At 39.7% G+C, this 20,311-nt stretch overlaps 1 protein-coding gene across 1 annotated transcript; it reads left to right on the top strand.

Moving 5' to 3' along the window:
• The first annotated feature begins 110 nt into the window (after nt 1–110).
• Nucleotides 111–18,006, top strand: ids (iduronate 2-sulfatase). The gene is given in 13 exon segments (XM_033973668.2): nt 111–244; nt 610–749; nt 2,171–2,348; nt 2,422–2,510; nt 4,857–5,057; nt 5,806–5,976; nt 7,616–7,742; nt 10,978–11,142; nt 11,564–11,670; nt 12,461–12,580; nt 13,065–13,175; nt 15,521–15,646; nt 16,060–18,006. Coding segments are annotated over 13 exon segments (1,683 nt in total). The 5' UTR covers nt 111–171; the 3' UTR covers nt 16,135–18,006.
• The last annotated feature ends 2,305 nt before the right edge of the window (nt 18,007–20,311 follow it).

The following is a 20,311-nucleotide window of genomic DNA, read 5'->3' as shown; positions in this document are numbered from 1 at the left end:
ATTTAATTCTCAGGAGGCGGGACAAGTGCCAAATTAACCAATGAAATCGCAAAAGGCTGCAGACGTCATAACCCGGAAGTGATTTAAAGGAAAATCCACTACTGTTTTGTGCACAGTTTTCTGCAAAATGTGAAGTTGAATTAATATTTTACGTTTTCATTTTGTGGAAGAATGGGCCAAAAAAGGACAATGTTATTGCTGCTGCTGCTGAGTTTAATGCTTCTATATGCTGTCACGAGCAAAGGTAATGTTTGCCTTGATAATGTGAGCATTATCTATAAAATACTCAAGTTATAACAATTGTAATTGGCTAATACGTGCCAAAAGGTAATCGAATTTGTTACTAAAGTAAATAATGCGTTATATATGGACTATGATTTATTACTAAGGTTGTCAACACATTGAAATATTTATAAATTTACTACTACTACTACTACTACTACTACTACTACTACTACTACTACTACTACTACTACTACTACTACTACTACTACCTTTTAAAACCTTTTTCTTGTGCTCAGGGAAATATTTTTAATGGATACATTGTCAGTTATATGAAGAAAGTTTCATTAGTATGAAAATTGAGATTGTTGAAACCTTTATTTTCAGACCCAAGACGCAATGTACTGTTCATCATCGCAGACGACTTGAGAACGTCTCTGGGTTGCTATGGTGATGTTGTGGTCAAATCTCCTAACATTGATCAGCTGGCCTCACACAGCTATGTCTTCCTCAATGCATATGCACAGGTCAGAATGTAAACTTTCATTAATTTCTTTTTTAATGTTGCATTAATTTTGAGCAAACTTGATTTTAATAATAGAGTTGTTAAATGTGATGTCACTTCTGAGTCCAAAACAGACACAAGTGTGGGAAAATTTAAAAAAACAAAAACAAAGCTAGAACAGCTGAAATGTTGCCAGTTCATCACTTAACAATAATGATAACATTTAGTTCTTCAAAATTTGTGCTTCAAAGTTCATGCTTTTACTAACAGAGGATTGTAGACCTTGGCTGTAGACCTGTCTTTTAAAAAAACTCTAAATTTGTTTCTAAATTCTATTAAAAATTCAGAAAATGTACATACATAAAATAAAAAATAAAAAATACAAGTCAAATGAAAAGACACATACACTTTTTTTTTCTCACTGTCTTTTCCTGCATTCTGTCAAAACACTGACTTAGTTATCCTTAAGCTACTTTGTAACCAATTTGGCAATACGCTTTGGGTCATTGTCCATTTAGAAAACCCATTTGTGCTCAAGCTTTTAGTTACTGGCTGATGTCTTGAGATGCTGCTTCAATATTTCCACATAATGTTCTTTCCACATGATGCCATCTATTTTGTGAAGTGCACCTGTCGAGAGACCCCTCCTGCAGCAAAACAACCCCATAACATGATTCTGCCACTCACATTTGGGATGTTTGGCTTGCAAGCTTCTTCCTTTTTCCTCCAAACATAACAATGTTCTTCATGGTGGAACAGTTAAATTATAGTTTTGGCCAGACCACAGGACATCTCTCCAGAAATTAAGGTATTTGTGCATTTTCAAACTGTAATCTGGCTTTTTTGTTTCTTTTGGAGTAATGGCTTCTTTCTGGCAGAGTGCCCTTTCAGCGGCCAAATTATTTAAATACATAGCAATCTTACTGTATGTAAACTTCTGACTTTGAAGAAAGTAATGAAAAATTGTCTAAAATCGTTCTCTCATTATACTGGCATTTAGCCAATAGAAATCATTTTGGTAATCCTAATTGAACTAAAATAGGAAAAGTTTAGTCTAATTTTATGTCAGACAGTGAGAAAAATATGTGTCTTTTTATATAGTGTATGAAAACTTCTAGTTTCAACAGTACATAATCAAACAAACTGAGCATGTAAGAGCAAAATTAGACTAAAATAAAAACATTTTTTCATTCTTTCATGTAAAAAGGCTATAATATTCCACAGAATAACATAGCACTCATCTATGTCCATGTAGAATGATTTTAACTTTCTATTTCCATGATATCGTTCCAGTCACGTGACACTTCCAGAAAGTTACACTATGTTCCTTTAAGTAAATGTTATTGCAACTCCACTACCACTGTCTGAATATGTCACAGTTTACCTGGTTATTTTACATCTCTTATGTTAAAATGCCTGAAAATTCCTGTTTCTTTTACGCAGCAGGCCGTGTGCGCTCCGAGCCGGACCTCCCTCCTGACGAGCCGGCGTCCTGACACCACCAGACTCTACGACTTCAAATCTTACTGGAGACACCATGCTGGAAACTACAGTACTCTGCCCCAGTACTTCAAGAGTCATGGCTATTACACCAGGTCCATTGGCAAGGTGTTTCATCCAGGTGAGAAGAAGGCATCTCACACACAGGGAGGGTATTTTAGGTTAATTTTGGTTCTGTTTTTTTTTTTTTTCAGGCATTGCTTCAAACCATTCAGATGACTACCCTTACAGCTGGTCTGTTCCTGCATATCATCCAGCTTCATTTGCTTTTGAGAAGAAAAAGGTATAAGTTATATTTTATATCAAACACATGAACAGGAGATGCAGAGAAGAGGGTCAGATGGAGCAGAGAATACAGAGGGGAGAGGGTCAGAGGAGCAGAGCATGTGGAGGAGAGGGTCAAATGGGGCTGAGGACAAGGTTAGAGGAGCGGAGGAGCAAAGTAACAAAGGATGCAGAGGAGAGAGTCAGATGCATAAACTGTATATACAGTGAGGCAAATAAGTATTTGAACACCCTGTGATTTTGCAAGTTCTCCCACTCAGAAATCATGGAGGGGTCTGAAATTTTCATCTTAGGCGCATGTCCACTGTGAGAGACATAATCTAAAAAAAATAAATCTGGAAATCACATTGTATGATTTTTTAAAATAATGTATTTGTTACTGCTGCAAATAAGTATTTGAACAATCAATGTTAATATTTGGTACAATAGCCTTTGTTTGCAATTACAGAGGTCAAACGATTTCCTGTAGTTTTTCACCAGGTTTGCACACACTGCAGGAGGGATGTTGGCCCACTCCTCCACACAGATCTTTTCTAGATCAGTCAGGTTTCTGGGCTGTCGCTGAGAAACAGAGAGTTTGAGCTCCCTCCAAAGTTTTTCTATTGGGTTTAGGTCTGGAGACTGACTAGGCCACTCTAGAACCTTGATATGCTTCTTATGGAGCCATTCCTTGGTTATCCTGGCTGTGTGCTTCGGGTCATTGTCATGTTGGAAGACCCAGCCACGACCCATCTTCAATGCTCTAACTGAGGGAAGGAGGTTGTTCCCCAAAATCTCGCAATACATGGCCCCGGTCATCCTCTCCTTAATACAGTGCAGTCGTCCTGTCCCATGTGCAGAAAAACACCCCCAAAGCATGATGTTTCCATGCATTTCTCCATGCTTCACAGTAGGGATGGTGTTCTTTGGATAGTATTCATCATTCTTCTTCCTCCAAACATGGTGAGTAGAATTAAGACCAAAAAGTTCTATTTTGGTTTCATCTGACCACATGACTTTCTCCCATGACTCCTCTGGATCATCCAAATGGTCATTGGCAAACTTAAGACGGGCCTGGACATGTGCTGGTTTAAGCAGGTGAACCTTCCGTGCCATGCATGATTTTAAACAATGACGTCTTAGTGTATTACTAACAGTAACCTTGCAAACGGTGGTCTCAGCTCTTTTCAGGTCATTGACCAGCTCCTCCCGTGTAGTTCTGGGTTGATTGCTCACCTTTCTTAGGATCATTGAGACCCCACGTGGTGAGATCTTGCATGGAGCCCCAGTCCAAGGGAGATTGACAGTCATATTTAGCTTCTTCCATTTTCTAATAATTGCTCCAACAGTGGATCTTTTTTTACCAAGCTGCTTGGCAATTGCCCCGTAGCCCTTTCCAGCCTTGTCGAGGTCTACAATTTTGACTCTTGTGCATTTTGACAGTTCTTTGGTCTTGGCCATGTTAGGAGTTGGAGTCTTACTGATTGTATGGGGTGGACAGGTGTCTTTATGCAGCTAACAACCTCAAACAGACGCTTCTAATTTAGGATAATAAGTGGAGTGGAGGTGGACTTTTTAAAGGTGGACTAATGGGTCTTTGAGGGTCAGAATTCTAGCTGATAGACAGGTGTTCAAATACTTATTTGCACACACAGTAACATACAAATAAATTATTTAAAAAATCATACAATGTGATTTCCAGATTTTTTTAGATTATGTCTCTCACAGTAGACATGCACCTAAGATGGAAATTTCAGACCCCTCCATGATTTCTAAGTAGGAGAACTGGCAAAATCACAGGGTATTCAAATACTTATTTGCCTCACTGTATAGAGTGGCATGGGTGTGCTTCTGGCTCCATTGACTCCAGTTCACTTTGTATTGAAAAACTCACCAATCTGTCTATAATTGCTGCTGTCATGCGTATTATTTTGGTCTTAAAATGTTTGTATTAATCTACGCTACGTGATTATGGTATTTTTATTTGGTTATTTTGTCTGTAAATCAAGATATGAGCATTAATAACAGACCAATGAGACGCCTTTGTTCCCTGAAGTCGCTCCCTCTAACGTTAGCAACAGGTTTGATTGACAGCATAGCTAAGCGTCCGCTCCCTGCTGAACCAGTGATGCAGGTGGGAAGGGGCATTACCTTCAACAGCCTTACGCCTGACTGGCTCTTTGGTTGCTATGATCCATATGGTTGGAATTCTAAATATGGAACTCTGCTCCAAATTTGCCCCAGTAACTGCTAGCCTTGATGAGCTTCATTTGGCTGAATTACTATTACCATTTCTACAGTTTATTGTCAAATGATGCAGAGGAGAGGGTCAGATGGTGCAGAGGATTCAAGTCTTGTCTTCTAGGTGTGCAGAGGAGCGGATGGACAACTTCACACTAACCTCCTCTGCGCTGTGGAGGTTTGTGAGCAGCCGATGAAGACTCTGCCCGACATCGAGAGCACCAACGAAGCTCTGAGTTTCCTCAAGTCCAGAATAAACCAGGACCAGCCCTTCTTCTTAGCCATAGGATTCCACAAACCACACATCCCATTCCGAATCCCAAAGGTACTGTTGAGTCCTGGTTTAGTCCCTGGTTTAGTCCCTGGTTTAGACCCTGGTTTAGACCCTGTTTAGACCCTGGTTTAGACCCTGGTTCAGTCCTTGGTTTCAGTCCTTGGTTCAGTCCTTGGTTCAGTCCTTGGTTCAGTCCTTGGTTCAGTCCTTGGTTCAGTCCTTGGTTCAGTCCTTGGTTCAGTCCTTGGTTTAGCTCCTAATTTAATTTTGGTCTAAACTTAGTTTGACCCAGATTTGGTGGTAGTTTAGTCTTTGTTTAGACCTACTTTTTGGGCTGCTTTTATACCTGGTTTATTTTTAATTTAGTACAGATTTAGTCCTAGTTAGGCCCTGTTATAGTCTCTGTTTTAGTCGATGTTCAGACCCAGTTGAGTCCTCGTGTAGTTCCAGTTTAATCTGAAGTCCTGTTTTAGTTCAAATTTAGATTAAACCAGATTTAGTAAAGTTTCAGACCTGCTTATTTTCTGGATGTATGCCAGGTTTAGTCCTGATCTAGTCTTATTTTAGACCAATGGTTGAGTATATATCCTTGTTAAATCCTAGTTTAGTCCAGATTTAGACCTTGTTTGGGACCTGTACTGTATTCCACTTGTGATTACATTAAGGGTTCAATAAGGTGGACATGAGACTGACTTTATACACCCAGTAATGTCCTCCCTGTGTAGCAGAGTGGTGATCTTGTCTCTTCCTCTCAATAAATGGTTGGCTTAGACTCCTGATTTCTCTGTTTTTTCCTCAGGAGTTCTTGAGTCTGTACCCTTTGGAGCACATGTCTCTGGCCCCAGACCCTGATGTGCCCAAACAGCTCCCCCTGGTGGCCTATAACCCCTGGACCGACATCAGGCTGAGAGAGGACATCCAGAGACTTAACCTCAGCTTCCCATTCGGACCCATCCCCAAAGACTTCCAGGTACAAACTGGATACATGAGCACACTGTAGAATCCCTTAACCTAAGCTGGAGGGCATTCAAAATTCTATGGAGGGAATTTGCTTCTTAACAGTCAGATTGCAGATTTGTTGACCTGGTTTATGGTTAATATGTAAATACTGGGTCTATCCACATGAAACAAAAAACTGGCACAATGTTCAATGTCTCCTCTGTCAGTATAAATAAACAAAAGTGAAATTATTTTTTTCACAGTAGCTTCAGCGTGGGTCTCATTACTCAACAATTTTAAGCCATAAGATTAATATGGCAACATTGTGGAGCCCAATCCCAAACAAATAATGATAAGGTTCAACATTTTTGGATCATAATTTGTGAAAGAGTCACTGTTTTTGAAAGAAATCTCCAGAGTTATACTATCGGTTTCAGAATGATTAAAAAAAACAAAAAACAAAACACGACAGTTGTGATAGTGATTAAATATTTACTTTCTTACTAAATCTTGGACTGATGCTGGCTGTTTGCATATAGACAGTTTATAAGGAAGGAGTTTTGCCTTATTCCAAATAAAAATACACCACGAGTCAAAGCCTGGACACACCTTTATTTTTACCACCTTTCTACATTTTAATTTAATAATTATATTTGTGTGTGTATATATATATATATATATATATATATATATATATATATATATATATATATATATATATATATATATATATATATATATATATATATATATATATATATATATATATGGAGACTTTCAGATGGTGCTTCACTTAGTCTGCCTTGTGTTCATTCAGGCCATGTCTGACTGCTTATTGGGACTTCGTACCCAATCTCCAGTTGGGGAGTTAATGTTAACTCCCCTCTGACCTGGCATCCTGGCTCCCCCCTTGCCGTAGCATATTTTGTGTTGTACCTCGTCAATCTCAAGTTGTGATAGCAGTTGCGGATGTTCGAACACTGAGCTACTAGTTGCTTAGCCATAGGCTTGGACTGTTTCGAAGTATTATACCATTTTTACCACATTCTGTTCATGTAACCCCTCTGACTCGGGTCACTAGAGTAGTAGCATTCTAACAGAGCCTTGTTCTGGCATCGCACCCATCTCCGTCTTGTTCCAGTAGCCCATTTCGCATCAAGGTGCTCTGGTTCCCCAACACCTGATGCAGACCTTGTTTGGACGAGCGACGTCTGAGTCCCCCATGTGAAAGTCAGATGCCTTACCAGTTGAGCTAACCAGTGATCTCTCTCTCTCTCGATCTATCTATTATATAACATACTCAACTACTTTGAGGATTTAAATATTAAATCTAAAACAAATAGAGTTATTTACCTTTTTTTTCTTTGCTATGTAATCTGTATGTATGTAAAATGTAGAAAGCAGTAAAAATAAAGAAAACTAAACAATGAATGAGCGGTTGTGTCCAAACTTTTGTCAGTATACATACAATATGATCTAGATGAAATGCAAATGTTAAAACGTGCACCAATCAACTTCAGATGGTAAATGAGACAGAAACAACTAAAACATGGTTAAAAGCTCTAAAAAGCTAATTTTGCAGAATAGGTCTGCTTTAAAACCCTGAATGGTGCAGAGTATGCGAGCTTTAAACTTGTATAGACTAAACTCTTTCCCTTGTTTATTCTCAGTTAAAGATCCGTCAGCATTACTTTGCTGCTGTCTCCTTCCTAGACGCTCAGGTTGGGCGTCTGCTCTCGGCTCTGGAGCTAATGGGACTAGACCAGAACACTACTGTGGTCTTCACCTCCGATCATGGTAAGAAACAGGGGCAGATTTCTGTTATAGGAAGCAAAATATTACACTGTACGCAGTGGTTTCAATTATCCTAGGACTTTGTCTATGCTTCTAGTAGTGTCCAGCCAGGTTTAACCCAGAGACACTCAAAGATGCTCAGTACAGGGCTACATAGACAATCTAAGTATTATTAGGGAGAGTGCACAATTGTTCTTCTTTAAAAACATGCCTGAAGTGGTTTTAGATGTCATCCATGCATGTTTGAGGAATCTAGTGATCTCTCCCAGACCCTATTCAAAAACTCCTTACAGTTAGTTGTAAGATTCTGTCAAATGCTCGGCCCACAAGCCTACCCATGTTCCCACACAACAACTTTATATTCTATATTTAATATATAAAAACATGTTATAAAACTTTACAGTGAAACTTCACAAACGTATTGCAATGTGTGTGTGTTTCGTTAGTGGGATGAACGCTGATTGTGTTGTGCTAGCGCTCTGAAGCTGGAGTGACTGAGCGCAGGGCAGCAAAGGGCGGGAAGACTCAGGGCATCGAAAACAAAAGTGAAAACAATTAAAAATGGAAAAGAATGACATGCTACACCAGTGGTTCTCAAACTCACATTTTACCTCCTGTTTTGGGCTTGTCCTTGTTTCGAACTACTATACGAATTGTGTAGTCCTATATTAAACCTGGCTTAACCCTAGTTTAGACTTAGAATGGTCCTGTTTTAGACCTGTTTTAGATCCGGTGGCACTTGGATGGCCAAATTCTTTTACTTGGTGTTAAAATTTGATAATCACTGTGCATATTGAAGAAGTCTATGTGTGTGTGTGTGTGTAGGGGTGTGTGTGTGGGTGTGTGTGGGCGGGTGTGTGTGTGTGTGTTATTCTCCACCAGATGGCAGTGTTGTCACAGCCTTCATCTCTGGATTTCATGTTGTTTTAAATGTTGAGATTTTAAACTGGTTGTTCGGCTTCAGCTCAGGACAGAGTCTGAGGAGGGAAATAAAATACTGGAAATGTCTCATTAAAATGGCGTCTGCTTCTGCATAAAAACATGGACTGAATGTAATTATGCGTCTCCCTTTGGTAGAGGAACAGACTGATATCTGGATTGGACTTTACAATTTAAGAGTGTGAATGTTAGTTTCCATTTAAAAAAATGAATCCTTTAATCATACAGGTTAGCCCAGACATGGGCAAATTACGGCCTGGGGGCCACAGACGGCCCTTTGAATTTATTAATCTGGCCCGCCAAGTGTCACCAAATTATATTAAAACAGGTAAGGGTAAACCTTGTTCACTTTACCTTTTCAGCAAGTTGTTGATCTTTTGGCACTTGATAAAACTGAATGTGAGTTTTTCTGCTGTTTATTTAACTGAAATTTAATACATTAATTATTAATTTAATGAATGCATTTGGAAAACTATTTGTACAATGAGCCTTGCATATTCATGCTTTGCTACGTGTTACAGGCCAAATGTCTAATGTAATATATACATATATACATCCTAGTCCGGCCCCTCTGTCAAGTTTTAGAACCCATTGTGGCCCATTTATCAAAAAGTTATCCCACCCCTGGGTTAGCCTCTTGAGAATAATTTTATGCCATTTCCTGATCTATGCTAAAATGTTGTTTCCTCATCAAAAACATGCTTGAACACACATCCTGCACATTATATATACAGTGAGGAAAATAAATATTTGAACACCCTGTGATTTTGCAAGTTAATAATAATAATTTATTTGTATGTTACTGCTGCAAATAAGTATTTGAACACCTGTCTATCAGCTAGAATTCTGACCCACAAAGACCCATTAGTCCACCTTTAAAAAGTCCACCTTCCACTCCACTTATTATCCTAAATTAGAAGCACCTGTTTGAGGTTGTTAGCTGCATAAAGACACCTGTCCACCCCATACAATCAGTAAGACTCCAACTCCTAACATGGCCAAGACCAAAGAACTGTCAAAATGCACAAGAGACAAAATTGTAGACCTCGACAAGGCTGGAAAGGGCTACGGGGCAATTGCCAAGCAGCTTGGTGAAAAAAGATCCACTGTTGGAGCAATTATTAGAAAATGGAAGAAGCTAAATATGACTGTCAATCTCCCTTGGACTGGGGCTCCATGCAAGATCTCACCACGTGGGGTCTCAATGATCCTAAGAAAGGTGAGCAATCAACCCAGAACTACACAGGAGGAGCTGGTCAATGACCTGAAAAGAGCTGAGACCACCGTTTCCAAGGTTACTGTTAGTAATACATTAAGACATCATTGTTTAAAATCATGCATGGCACGGAAGGTTCCCCTGCTTAAACCAGCAAATGTCAAGGCCCATCTCAAGTTTGCCAATGACCATTTGGATGATCCAGAGGAGTCATGGGAGAAAGTCATGTGGTCAGATGAGACCAAAATAGAACTTTTTGGTCTTAATTCCACTCGCCGTGTTTGGAGGAAGAAGAATGATGAGTACCATCCAAAGAACACCATCCCTACTTTGAAGCATGGGGGTGATAGCATCATGCTTTGGGGGTGTTTTCTGCACATGGGACAGGACAACTGCACTGTATTAAGAAGAGGATGACTGGGGCCATGTATTGCAAGATTTTTGGGGAACAACCTCCTTCCCTCAGTTAGAGCATTGAAGATGGGTCGTGGCTGGGTCTTCCAACATGACAATGACCCGAAGCCAAGGAGTGGCTCCGTAAGAAGCATATCAAGGTTCTGGAGTGGCCTAACCAGTCTCCAGACCTAAACCCAATAGAAAATCTTTGGAGGGAGCTCAAACTCTGTTTCTCGGTGACACCTGACTGATCTAGAGAAGATCTGTGTGGAGGAGTGGTTCAAAATCCCTCCTGCAGTGTGTGCAAACCTGGTGAAAAACTACAGGAAATGTTTGACCTCTGTAATTGCAAACAAAGGACCAAATATTAACATTGATTTTCTCAGGTGTTCAAATACTTATTTGCAGCAGTAATATGCAAATATATTATAAAAAAAAAAAAAATCATACAATGTGATTTAGATTATGTCTCTCACAGGGGACATGCACCTAAATGAAAATTTCAGTGTGGACTAATATACTAAATACACTGGACTAAAACTCCATTGACCGATTAAACAACTAAAGGACTACAGCTCTAGTGACCTTTGGAGCACATGTCTGACCACAAAATCTACCACTGATTATTCCTTATAAAGAAATTACATCTTGTAATATCATATTTAGAAATTATCTTTCTTTTTTCAGGCTGGTCTTTGGGAGAACATGGAGAATGGGCCAAATACTCGAACTTTGACATAGCGACGCGAGTCCGCTCTTGTTCTATGTCCCTGGACTCTCAGACAAAAAACAGCAAAAACGACAAAAAGTTTCAGTTCATTGATGTGTTTGGACCAGCAAAGACCTTCACCGGTGAGTATTATCAAAAAAATTGGTTGCATTCCTGCAATCATCTGTCTTGCATTTACTCAGTTGCAGGTATTTTTTATGTGGATAACATCTCCATGGAGACAAGCTGATGATTGTTACATGGTCCATTTTTAATACAACATGACAAATAATTTTACTAGTTTTGAATACAATTTTGCTATTCTAAGCAGTACTATTCTAAAATACTCAAGTAGAAATCAAAATAGGAAATAGACTGATTATAATTTGATTGGTGAAAATGAATAGACTTTAAAAACACAGGAGCATTTCTGATGATGTTACAAGGTGTTCTGAGCTCTACAGATCATAGTAAAAACAGACGGCTATAGTTACAGAAACATGTGTGAATGAAACAAAATACAACTCCAGGAATGATATTCATATTTTTTCTTTTTGTGTGTAGATGGTCAGGAGGAAGAGAACATGGTGGAACTGGTGGATGTCTTCCCCACACTTGCACACTTTAGTGGGTTAAATGTGCCCAAACCCTGCCCTGAGGTCTCCTTCCAGGTATTTACGCAGAACTACAGCATGAAACAGGACACAGATCCAACATGGCTGACAATAGACACACATACAACATTTAAGGTACATAAACCTGTCCTGAGGCTTCTTCCAAGTATTTACTGAAAACTACAGCATAAAAATGATGATCCTATTAGAATGTGATTTGATATCTGCCATGTTGGATGATTGGAACTGTATGTATCCTGCACTCTTAAACTACAACCACATCTGAACCTGGGTTGCCAGAGCCTTTACCTGCAGATACAGGTACAGTTTTTTTTAATTCTCAGTATCTGGACAGGCCATGCCTCATGTGAAAGCTAAGAACCTCTAGAATTCACTCACTAAGCTGTAAAAGCTGCACTAGCACTGATTCATGATTGGCTGCAGGTGCTAGAGTTTTGGGTGATGGTTCAGATCAGTCCTTTTAGGTTTACAGCATTGAAACTGACAATCCAAATTCGTAATTAAGAATTAATCAGTGTTCAATGTTCAAATCATTCGATTTGAACATGTTTACCTCATAGGGACACAGACAGGTCATTTATACATATAAATCTATACAGTTCCTTTTCATTCCTTTTATAAATGGGTGAGTGGTTCCTTGATGTTTGAGTGCCTTGAAGGTGGAAACGTGCTATATAACAAATCTGGCCATTCATTCAGGTATACAGCCAATACGGTTTTTGAGGTAATGTTTTTGTAATTTTTAATTAACTACAACATCTTGAATTACTTTTTGTAGGAATTCATATAGCACCACAAATGTATAAAATAAACTTTGTGTGTTTAGGTGGAGCTGTGCAGAGAAGGACAGAAACCGAGCCCAACGACTTAACTCACCAGGAAAAAAAGAAAAACATGGAACGGATTTGCAGTTAGTCAATACCCCAGACCCTCTGATAGTCCCCAGGTACTAAACCAGGACTAAACCGGGACTAAACTAGATCTAAATCAGGTACTAAACCAGATTGGAGGAGCTATGCTAAGTTCTTCAATGTGGGTGCTCATTTAACATGTTAACTTAGACCCTTTTATGGACGCGAGCACACCCCCACCGCGTACCATGTTTGCTTTGCTGTTTTAAACAAGTTTAAATGTACTTAGGTTTTATAAACCACTACAGAATACTCATTTGTGTTTTTTTAATCGTAGTCACATTTGAAGACTACACTACATTTTGTAGTTGCAATTTGAACATTTTTAGTCAAAATTGAATATCCTACGAAAATGGGGCAAAAATCTTTAGGGGAGCTATGAGGGTGCGCTGGCCATTCTAGGGGTAGCCAGGTCTCAACCAGGTCTCAACCAGGTCTCAACCAGGCCTCAACCAGGCCTCAACCAGGCCTCAACCAGGCCTCAACCAGGTCTCAACCAGGTCTTTCTTTGACTTTCAGGAGAACTCTGACCTGCCTGACCTCCGTGATATCAGGGTGATGGGGTACTCTCTGCGTTTGTGGGATTACAGGTACACCCTGTGGCTAGGTTTTGATCCCAGCACTTTTCAGGTGAGAAAAATTCTGTATTTTGAATAATATTTAACTACATTAAATTTTAAAGCTACTTTCTTAACAAATACTATGTTTAGATTTGTTACTTAATCTTTAAATCCAGATTGAGTTCACATTTCACTTGTTAAACCCGTCCAGGAGCATTCACAGCTGAGAGACTGAAATTTGAACTTTAAAATGATCCAAGAATCCCATGCATTTCAGAACATCTTTGTAGAGGTCTAAACTACAGGGTTAGCAGCTTTTACACAGAATAAGACCCCGTGGACACACAGGATGGGGCATCTGACACAGTTCATTTCTCAGCTCTACAGCAAGAACCACAGATCCTGGGAGCATCAGGTTATTGTGGTCACACTCAGAGCAGAGTTGTTTCCACATAGTCCTCATTTATATTCTGTGAATGTTTTCAGCAACATCTGCTCTGACAGATCCATCCATCTCTTACTTCCTCCATCTCTCCCTCCCTCTCTCTCCTCGCTCTCCCGCTTTGCCTCAGTCTATCTTCCTTTTTTTCTCTCAACCCCCTCTTTATCTCCCCCCCCCCCCCCCCTCCCCCCCCCCCCCCCCCCCCCCCCCCCCCCCCCCCCCCCTCCCCCCCCCCCCCCCCCCCCCCCCCCCCCCCCCCCCCCCCCCCCCCCCCCCCCCCCCCCCCCCCCCCCCCCCCCCCCCCCCCCCCCCCCCCCCCCCCCCCCCCCCCCCCCCCCCCCCCCCCCCCCCCCCCCCCCCCCCCCCCCCCCCCCCCCCCCCCCCCCCCCCCCCCCCCCCTCATTTTGGATATTTCCTTTGAAAACAGCACATCAACATAAATATAAAAACACAGGGATACTGTCCCCTGTTCCATGTAAGAGAAGCTCCACTCTGTAGTCATATAGTCACACCATACTCAATGTGGTAAGATGCTGTTGTAGCCACAGCTGTCTTGGGACAGACTGACAGAAGCGTTTGCCTAAGGACACAACAACAGCATGCACAGTCTTTTGCCTGATGGGTGAATGCTGTAACCACTGAGCCGCTGCTGTCCCATTATTTGAACTGTTTTTTGAAAATGTATATATTTTAAAACATTTTCTATAGGTAAACTTGTTATATCTCCCCTAGGCCTGCCAGTATAAATAAAGGATCGACTTACTATGTGTTGTATGGAACAGTAATGTTTGGGGGTTTCCTTGGGAGTTTTTCTTTGCACTAGTGGGAACATTTTTGGTCATATGTTCTGCACTATGATTTATTTCTTCTATGACTAATTATAGATACAAACTAACTACTTAGGTGTTGCGTTCTGTTATTTTTTGCAGTTCATATTTTGTAACAATATTTTACATTTACTGGTATCATCATTTATCATGTATATTTACTTATCACACTTCAAAATTTGTTATCATGGCAGGCTTAATCTTCCCCCATCCTACTGCATCTTAAAGACCTATTGTGCTTGTGTCTGCTATATAGTTATATTCTGTGACACCCGTGGATCATTAAATTATAATTTTCACATTTTAAATTGCAATATTGACCTAAAATGACTGAATAAAGGAAACAAGTCCGCTGACCTCCGTGTTAGACTGCAGTGCCCAATGGGAACTGCCGTTGCCATAAACATCATCACAACATTGAGTTGGCATTTTCAATGGACAGCAGCAGATTTTTAAAAAATTGGTACCAAAACGATGAAGGAACGCTCCTGAAGCCTGTGCGTATCACAGATAAAATAAAATCGGAGAACATTGTAAGTACAGAGCAGTGGGCGGAGTAACTGGAGTGAGGTGAAGAAGTAGGCCTGTTCAATACATGTAACAGATGTAACAATATTTTTTTTTGGGGGGGGGATCAATATTTATCTCAGTGTGAAGAAAAAAAACAAACTTCCCCACTCGTACAATTAGATTTGAGCTGAATAAATGATATCTATGAATCATTGTGTTTCATTTATTAGTATAATGCATTCAGTAACAATGTACATATAGAATAGATTATTATAGTCTATATTATTATCATTGTTTGAGTGTGTGTGTGTGTGACTGAGTGTGTGTTTGGGTGAAAAAAGTGGACAGTATGTTCTTGTTCTTATTGTTGACTGAATTAATTGCATTGTATAATTTATTTCTGTAAATCAGTTAATGCAGATGGAAGCTGGCTTTAGCGCTAATCCAGTACAGAAAATCTGTTTTTATGAACACCGCATTATTCTTTCAAATAAAAGCTAAACAAACCTCCACGTCGATGAGCAGGTAGGAGACCCTGTACCAGAAAGTGACAGTGCACCTTTAATGTTTTTCAGCTAAACCTCTCCTTCTCCATCTCTCCTACAGTATTTTAACGATTAATTTCATTCTCTTTAGGTGAACCTGTCAGACATTCACGCAGGAGAGCTGTATTTGATGGACTCAGATCCTGGACAGGACCATAACGTTTATGAACAAAACCTCCACACAGCAGTGACCAGGAGGACGGGCACACTGTCCCTGGTGAGAGAAATACTATACTATTGAGAGCTAAATGCCTGTGTCTCCATGGGGTCTTATTCTGTGCAAAAGCTGCTAACCCTGTATTTTAGACCTCTACAAACATGTTCTAAAATGTCCCTGTTTGTCAGATGCCCTCTCTGTGTATCAGATTCCCTCCGTGTGTCGGATGCCCTCTCTGAAATGCATGGGATTAGTTTAAAGTTGTACATCTCTTCAATGTCAATGCTCCTGGATGTTTTTTAAAATGTGACCTGTGACTGCAATCAATGTATTAAAATCCAGATTCAATCTTGAAACGCAATCAGACATTAGAAACTACCACTAAATAAAAAGTCTAAATGCTGGCCACCACCAAGTGAATGACATAATGATCAACAATTCTTTTAACATATTTAAAATGTCTTTGTTTCCAGAATGCGAGTATTCAGGATCGAATGAAACTGCAGCTCTTCTACCTCAAACAGCTCAGAAATCAAGGGGAAACATGAAAAGGAAAAATGGAAATACAACCAATTCACTTAAAGAAAAGGGGAATAAACAAACAAGGAGATGAGACACGGTTTATGGAAGCCACATGGAAACACTAGAGATAATCCGGTTCTTCACTTGGGACATGAAAGCTAGTAACATAAGAAGCGGCAGAATGACAAGAATTCCATATTTGGCCCAAAAACAGTATTTTATTGTAAACTGCAGAACTGTCAAATAAAGTTACAGCTTTGTGAGATACAGAGTTTCAGCGACATCACGTTTCACTGTAAAACTGAACGACACCGAATGTCTGTGGAGCGGTTGGATCAACCTCTGATCAATGTTTGGATTTAGGACTCAGTGGGTCTAAACCAAGGACTGGATCAGAGACCGGACCAGGGACTGGAGGGTTTGGGATTTCAGATGAAGATCAGATAAAGATCATGAAGCTATAGCTGGGGTTCTGAGATGGATTTGAAGGGAAACGCCCCATATAAGTGCTAATACAACATAGATCAGTTAAATCTGAAATATTGTATTTTTCCTAAATTCAAATTTGCAATTGGCTATTGTTCTAAACAGCCAGTGTGAGAGCAGGGCTGTACTCATCCTCCTTATGTGCAAAACATTTTAAAATTATAATAATTGAAAACATTCATAACATTTCCATGGTTCCGTTGGTTGAAATCAGTGTGCATTGCGCTAATAAAACTGCCACTTGACAAACCTGATGTGGAGTTCAAATAGGGCCCCAGGGAGAGATAGCTAAATACTGCTAAAAAACATGCATGGATGACACCAGAACCTCTTCAAGCATCTTTTTGATGAGGCAACAGCATATAACATAGTAGAAAGCTATAAACAAAAACAAAAACTATTTTGCATAATACCCCCTTTTTAACATTCAAGTGTTCTCCTCTGTATAAGTGCAGGGTACCAGAGCCCCCACCCTCATTGACTGCAGCTGTCTCCTCTTTCTGGGGGAGTCTCCCAGTGAAAGGAGGGGCATGGAGGGCACAGAATTTGAGTACCAACACTGCACACAGAATGTCAGCCACACCTCCGCCCCAAGGCAGCTGTGGCACCACCTCAAACCCCAGCTATTACCTCTTTAAATGTATGGTGTGTTTGAGTGACCAGGCTTTCTTTGTAAATGACAACACTAAATATATTTGAGTTCAGATGGCTCTCGTCTGTAGCAGAGTTATTGCATGCGATGGTCAAATTCAGGCATTTTATAAAAACTCAAATCTTACAAAAATCACATTAAAAATCACACTAAACTTAATCAAGCAAATGTTTTAAAGCCAAACTCCGGTTGTCGTCACAACACCAGACACAAGCTCATGGAGACATCATTGTACCAATATGGTATGGAAAATATATCATTATCAATATATGTTAAAATAAATAAACTCCACTGGACACAAACTAAAGGCACTTTGGAGAATCACATCCAAATCATGTTTCACACATTCATACAGAGCTGCGTCTACAAGGACCGAGAAGCAAAATCTGTTTAGTGCACACAAGAAAGAGGAGTCCAAAATGTATTGCTATATCTTCTTAAAGTGGGACTAAACTCCCCATTTCAACCACATTTGAAATCAAGCTGCCTAAACTGGGTAATGCCTGGGGAAGAGCTGGGTCTGGGGGACTAAAGGGAGAGTGAGGGGGAAGGAGAGGCAGGGTCAGTGTCATTGATCTAACAGGTATCCACACTTCAAACTCCACCCCTGCAACCAGGTGCTAGTAATCAAAAACATCTGGCTGTAATCAGGGCAGTCATGTGTGATGTCACATAGTACTTGAAATAGCAGAGGCCACTAGAGGCAGCAGTACACACTCCCAGATTAACCAAAAACGTTGATTTAGAGTTTAGTTCCACTTAAAGAGATGGGGCAAAACCATTTGCTTACAAGTTAAAATGACTTGCTCTTAAGTAGCTGTAACAATTCCATTCATATACATCTTATGCACTTTTAAAACATGAAAAAATGCCACTACTATATTTGCAGACTCTGGTCTTATCAAAGCCACACAGATAATATTACTTAAATTTAGAGTATTTAACAGTGTTTAAAGTTGCATTATGTAACCCAGTTCCATATTTGGAATTCCATGTACAAGTATCATTGTAACCAAAGAGCAAATGAGGAGCAAGGTTGTTAAGGGTAATGCCCCTTCCCACTGGTTTAGCAGGGAGCAGACACTTAACTATACTCTCAGTTAAACCTGTTGTTAATGAAGATGGCAGTGACCTCAACGGAAGAGGGCAGCTGATTGGTCTGTTGTTAATGTTCATATCTTAATTTAGGGACAAAATAGTAAAATAAAAACACCAGGATTATGCAAAGTGGGTTAATATGAACATTTTGACACCAAAACGACGAGCCTGAGAGCAGCAATTGGAGAGAGAGGTGTCAATGGAGTCAATAGAGCTGAATCGCACCCATGCACACTGTCATTGCCCGATCTGGAACCCTTACCCGATTTGTTCACATTTTTCAAAATGAGTATGTCCAGATACTTTGGGCTGAATTTGCTATACTAACTATATTTTAGACAAAACTCAACTGTTTACTGACAACTGCTTGCTCAAAGTCTGTGAGAATTCTGTATTTAAACTGTTAATACAGGTTAGAAAACAGGACAGCCCTAAGTCTGACTTCATAATTTAGGGTAACTTTGGCGATTATGGTCAAATACAACCGTTTGTTTATTTCTATTTCTAAGAATAAACTGTGAAATTCTTGAAGAGTTAAATAAAAAAGGCACTGACACTAACTTCCTAAATGAAATGCGGCAGCTAGCGGGCTAGCTATGTCCGTTTATATATACAGTCTATAGTCTTCACGGACATAAGCTGATGACACCACCTGACCAAATTACATGTCTTGTTTTAAGCCATACTGTGGAATCTTCCAGACAAAACATTCTCCACAGGGACGAGCACGTGGCAGAACATCCACTAGAAAAGTTACATAGTACAGCTTTTAAAATAGATTTGACCATATTTCTGCAGAATGCAGATCGGTTGTGTTTTTTGGGTTGTTTGGTGCCATGTAGACGCAGACTGGAAATGACATATTATCCTTTCTCCCTCTCGTCCCTCAGAACACTCCTCTCTTTCTACTTTTCTTTCTCTCTCTCACTCTCTCCATTCACACAACATTTTCACATTTATAAATCACATTATTTTACACACACACAGTCCAGTCATCCAGGGAATCTAACCCCCAACCTCCTGTACACTTTTAACAAAAATACCGAAGTACTGACATCTGGAAGCTGCTACCTCTTCTCTGGGATTTCATTTGACATAAAACATCCCATCTTCACACAGAAAAAATCTTAATGTTTTGCACAAAATATGAAAATTTGGTCTGTTAGTTTCTATGGCAACAGGAGCTGAGACGACTAGTGGAATTGAGCTACTTCAAATTCATACCGGGACTAAACTGAGACTAAACTGGTACTAAACCAGGACCTAACTGGGAGTTAACAGGGACTAAACCAAGACTAAACTTTGACTAAAATTTGACTAAACCTAGAGTAAACCTGGTCTAAACCAGGAATAAATCAGGACTAAAATGGGATTAAACCAGGACTAAGACCTGATTTATGTCTTTTATGCAGGCATTTTTTGTGTTTTCATTAAAAACAAGGCAAGCATGTTTATTATACCCTTACACTTATCCAAATGATGAAATATGAATTTGTTAAGATTAAAGGCACAATGGAGGATAACCAGCTATGCCTAGGTAATTTATGATTTTAAATACAGTTATGTTTAATTATTACCCTATAGCTAATTAGCCTCAGTGAAACTTGCATCAAATGAGGAACTGTGTGAATGTGGTAGCAGGTTTTATAATCTTGTTCCACTTGTAGCCCCAGCTTTGAACCCATAGATTTGTATTAAACTTTGTCTCCAGAAATATTATTGTGCGTTGGCAGCATAGGTTAGTATTGGGATTTGTAGTTCCTTTTCAGTTTATACTCCAAGCTCACATAATTGGATTTTTGGCACAAGTTTAGGGTCCTATTTTCAATCTTCAGACCCATAGATTTTTAAAATACATTTTGGTTTGGTTGGTCCCAAAATTGTAACATAGTTCATGTTTTGTAGATTTTTACAGTGAATTAGGAGTTTTGAAAGCAGATATGTGAATTTCCATAGTATTTTGGCTC

The sequence above is a fragment of the Periophthalmus magnuspinnatus genome, chromosome 10 (assembly GCF_009829125.3).
Source record: "Periophthalmus magnuspinnatus isolate fPerMag1 chromosome 10, fPerMag1.2.pri, whole genome shotgun sequence".
Classification (NCBI taxonomy): Eukaryota; Metazoa; Chordata; class Actinopteri; order Gobiiformes; family Gobiidae; genus Periophthalmus; species Periophthalmus magnuspinnatus.
Note: the sequence above shows the minus strand (reverse complement) of the source record. Positions and strands in the feature narration are given on the sequence as shown.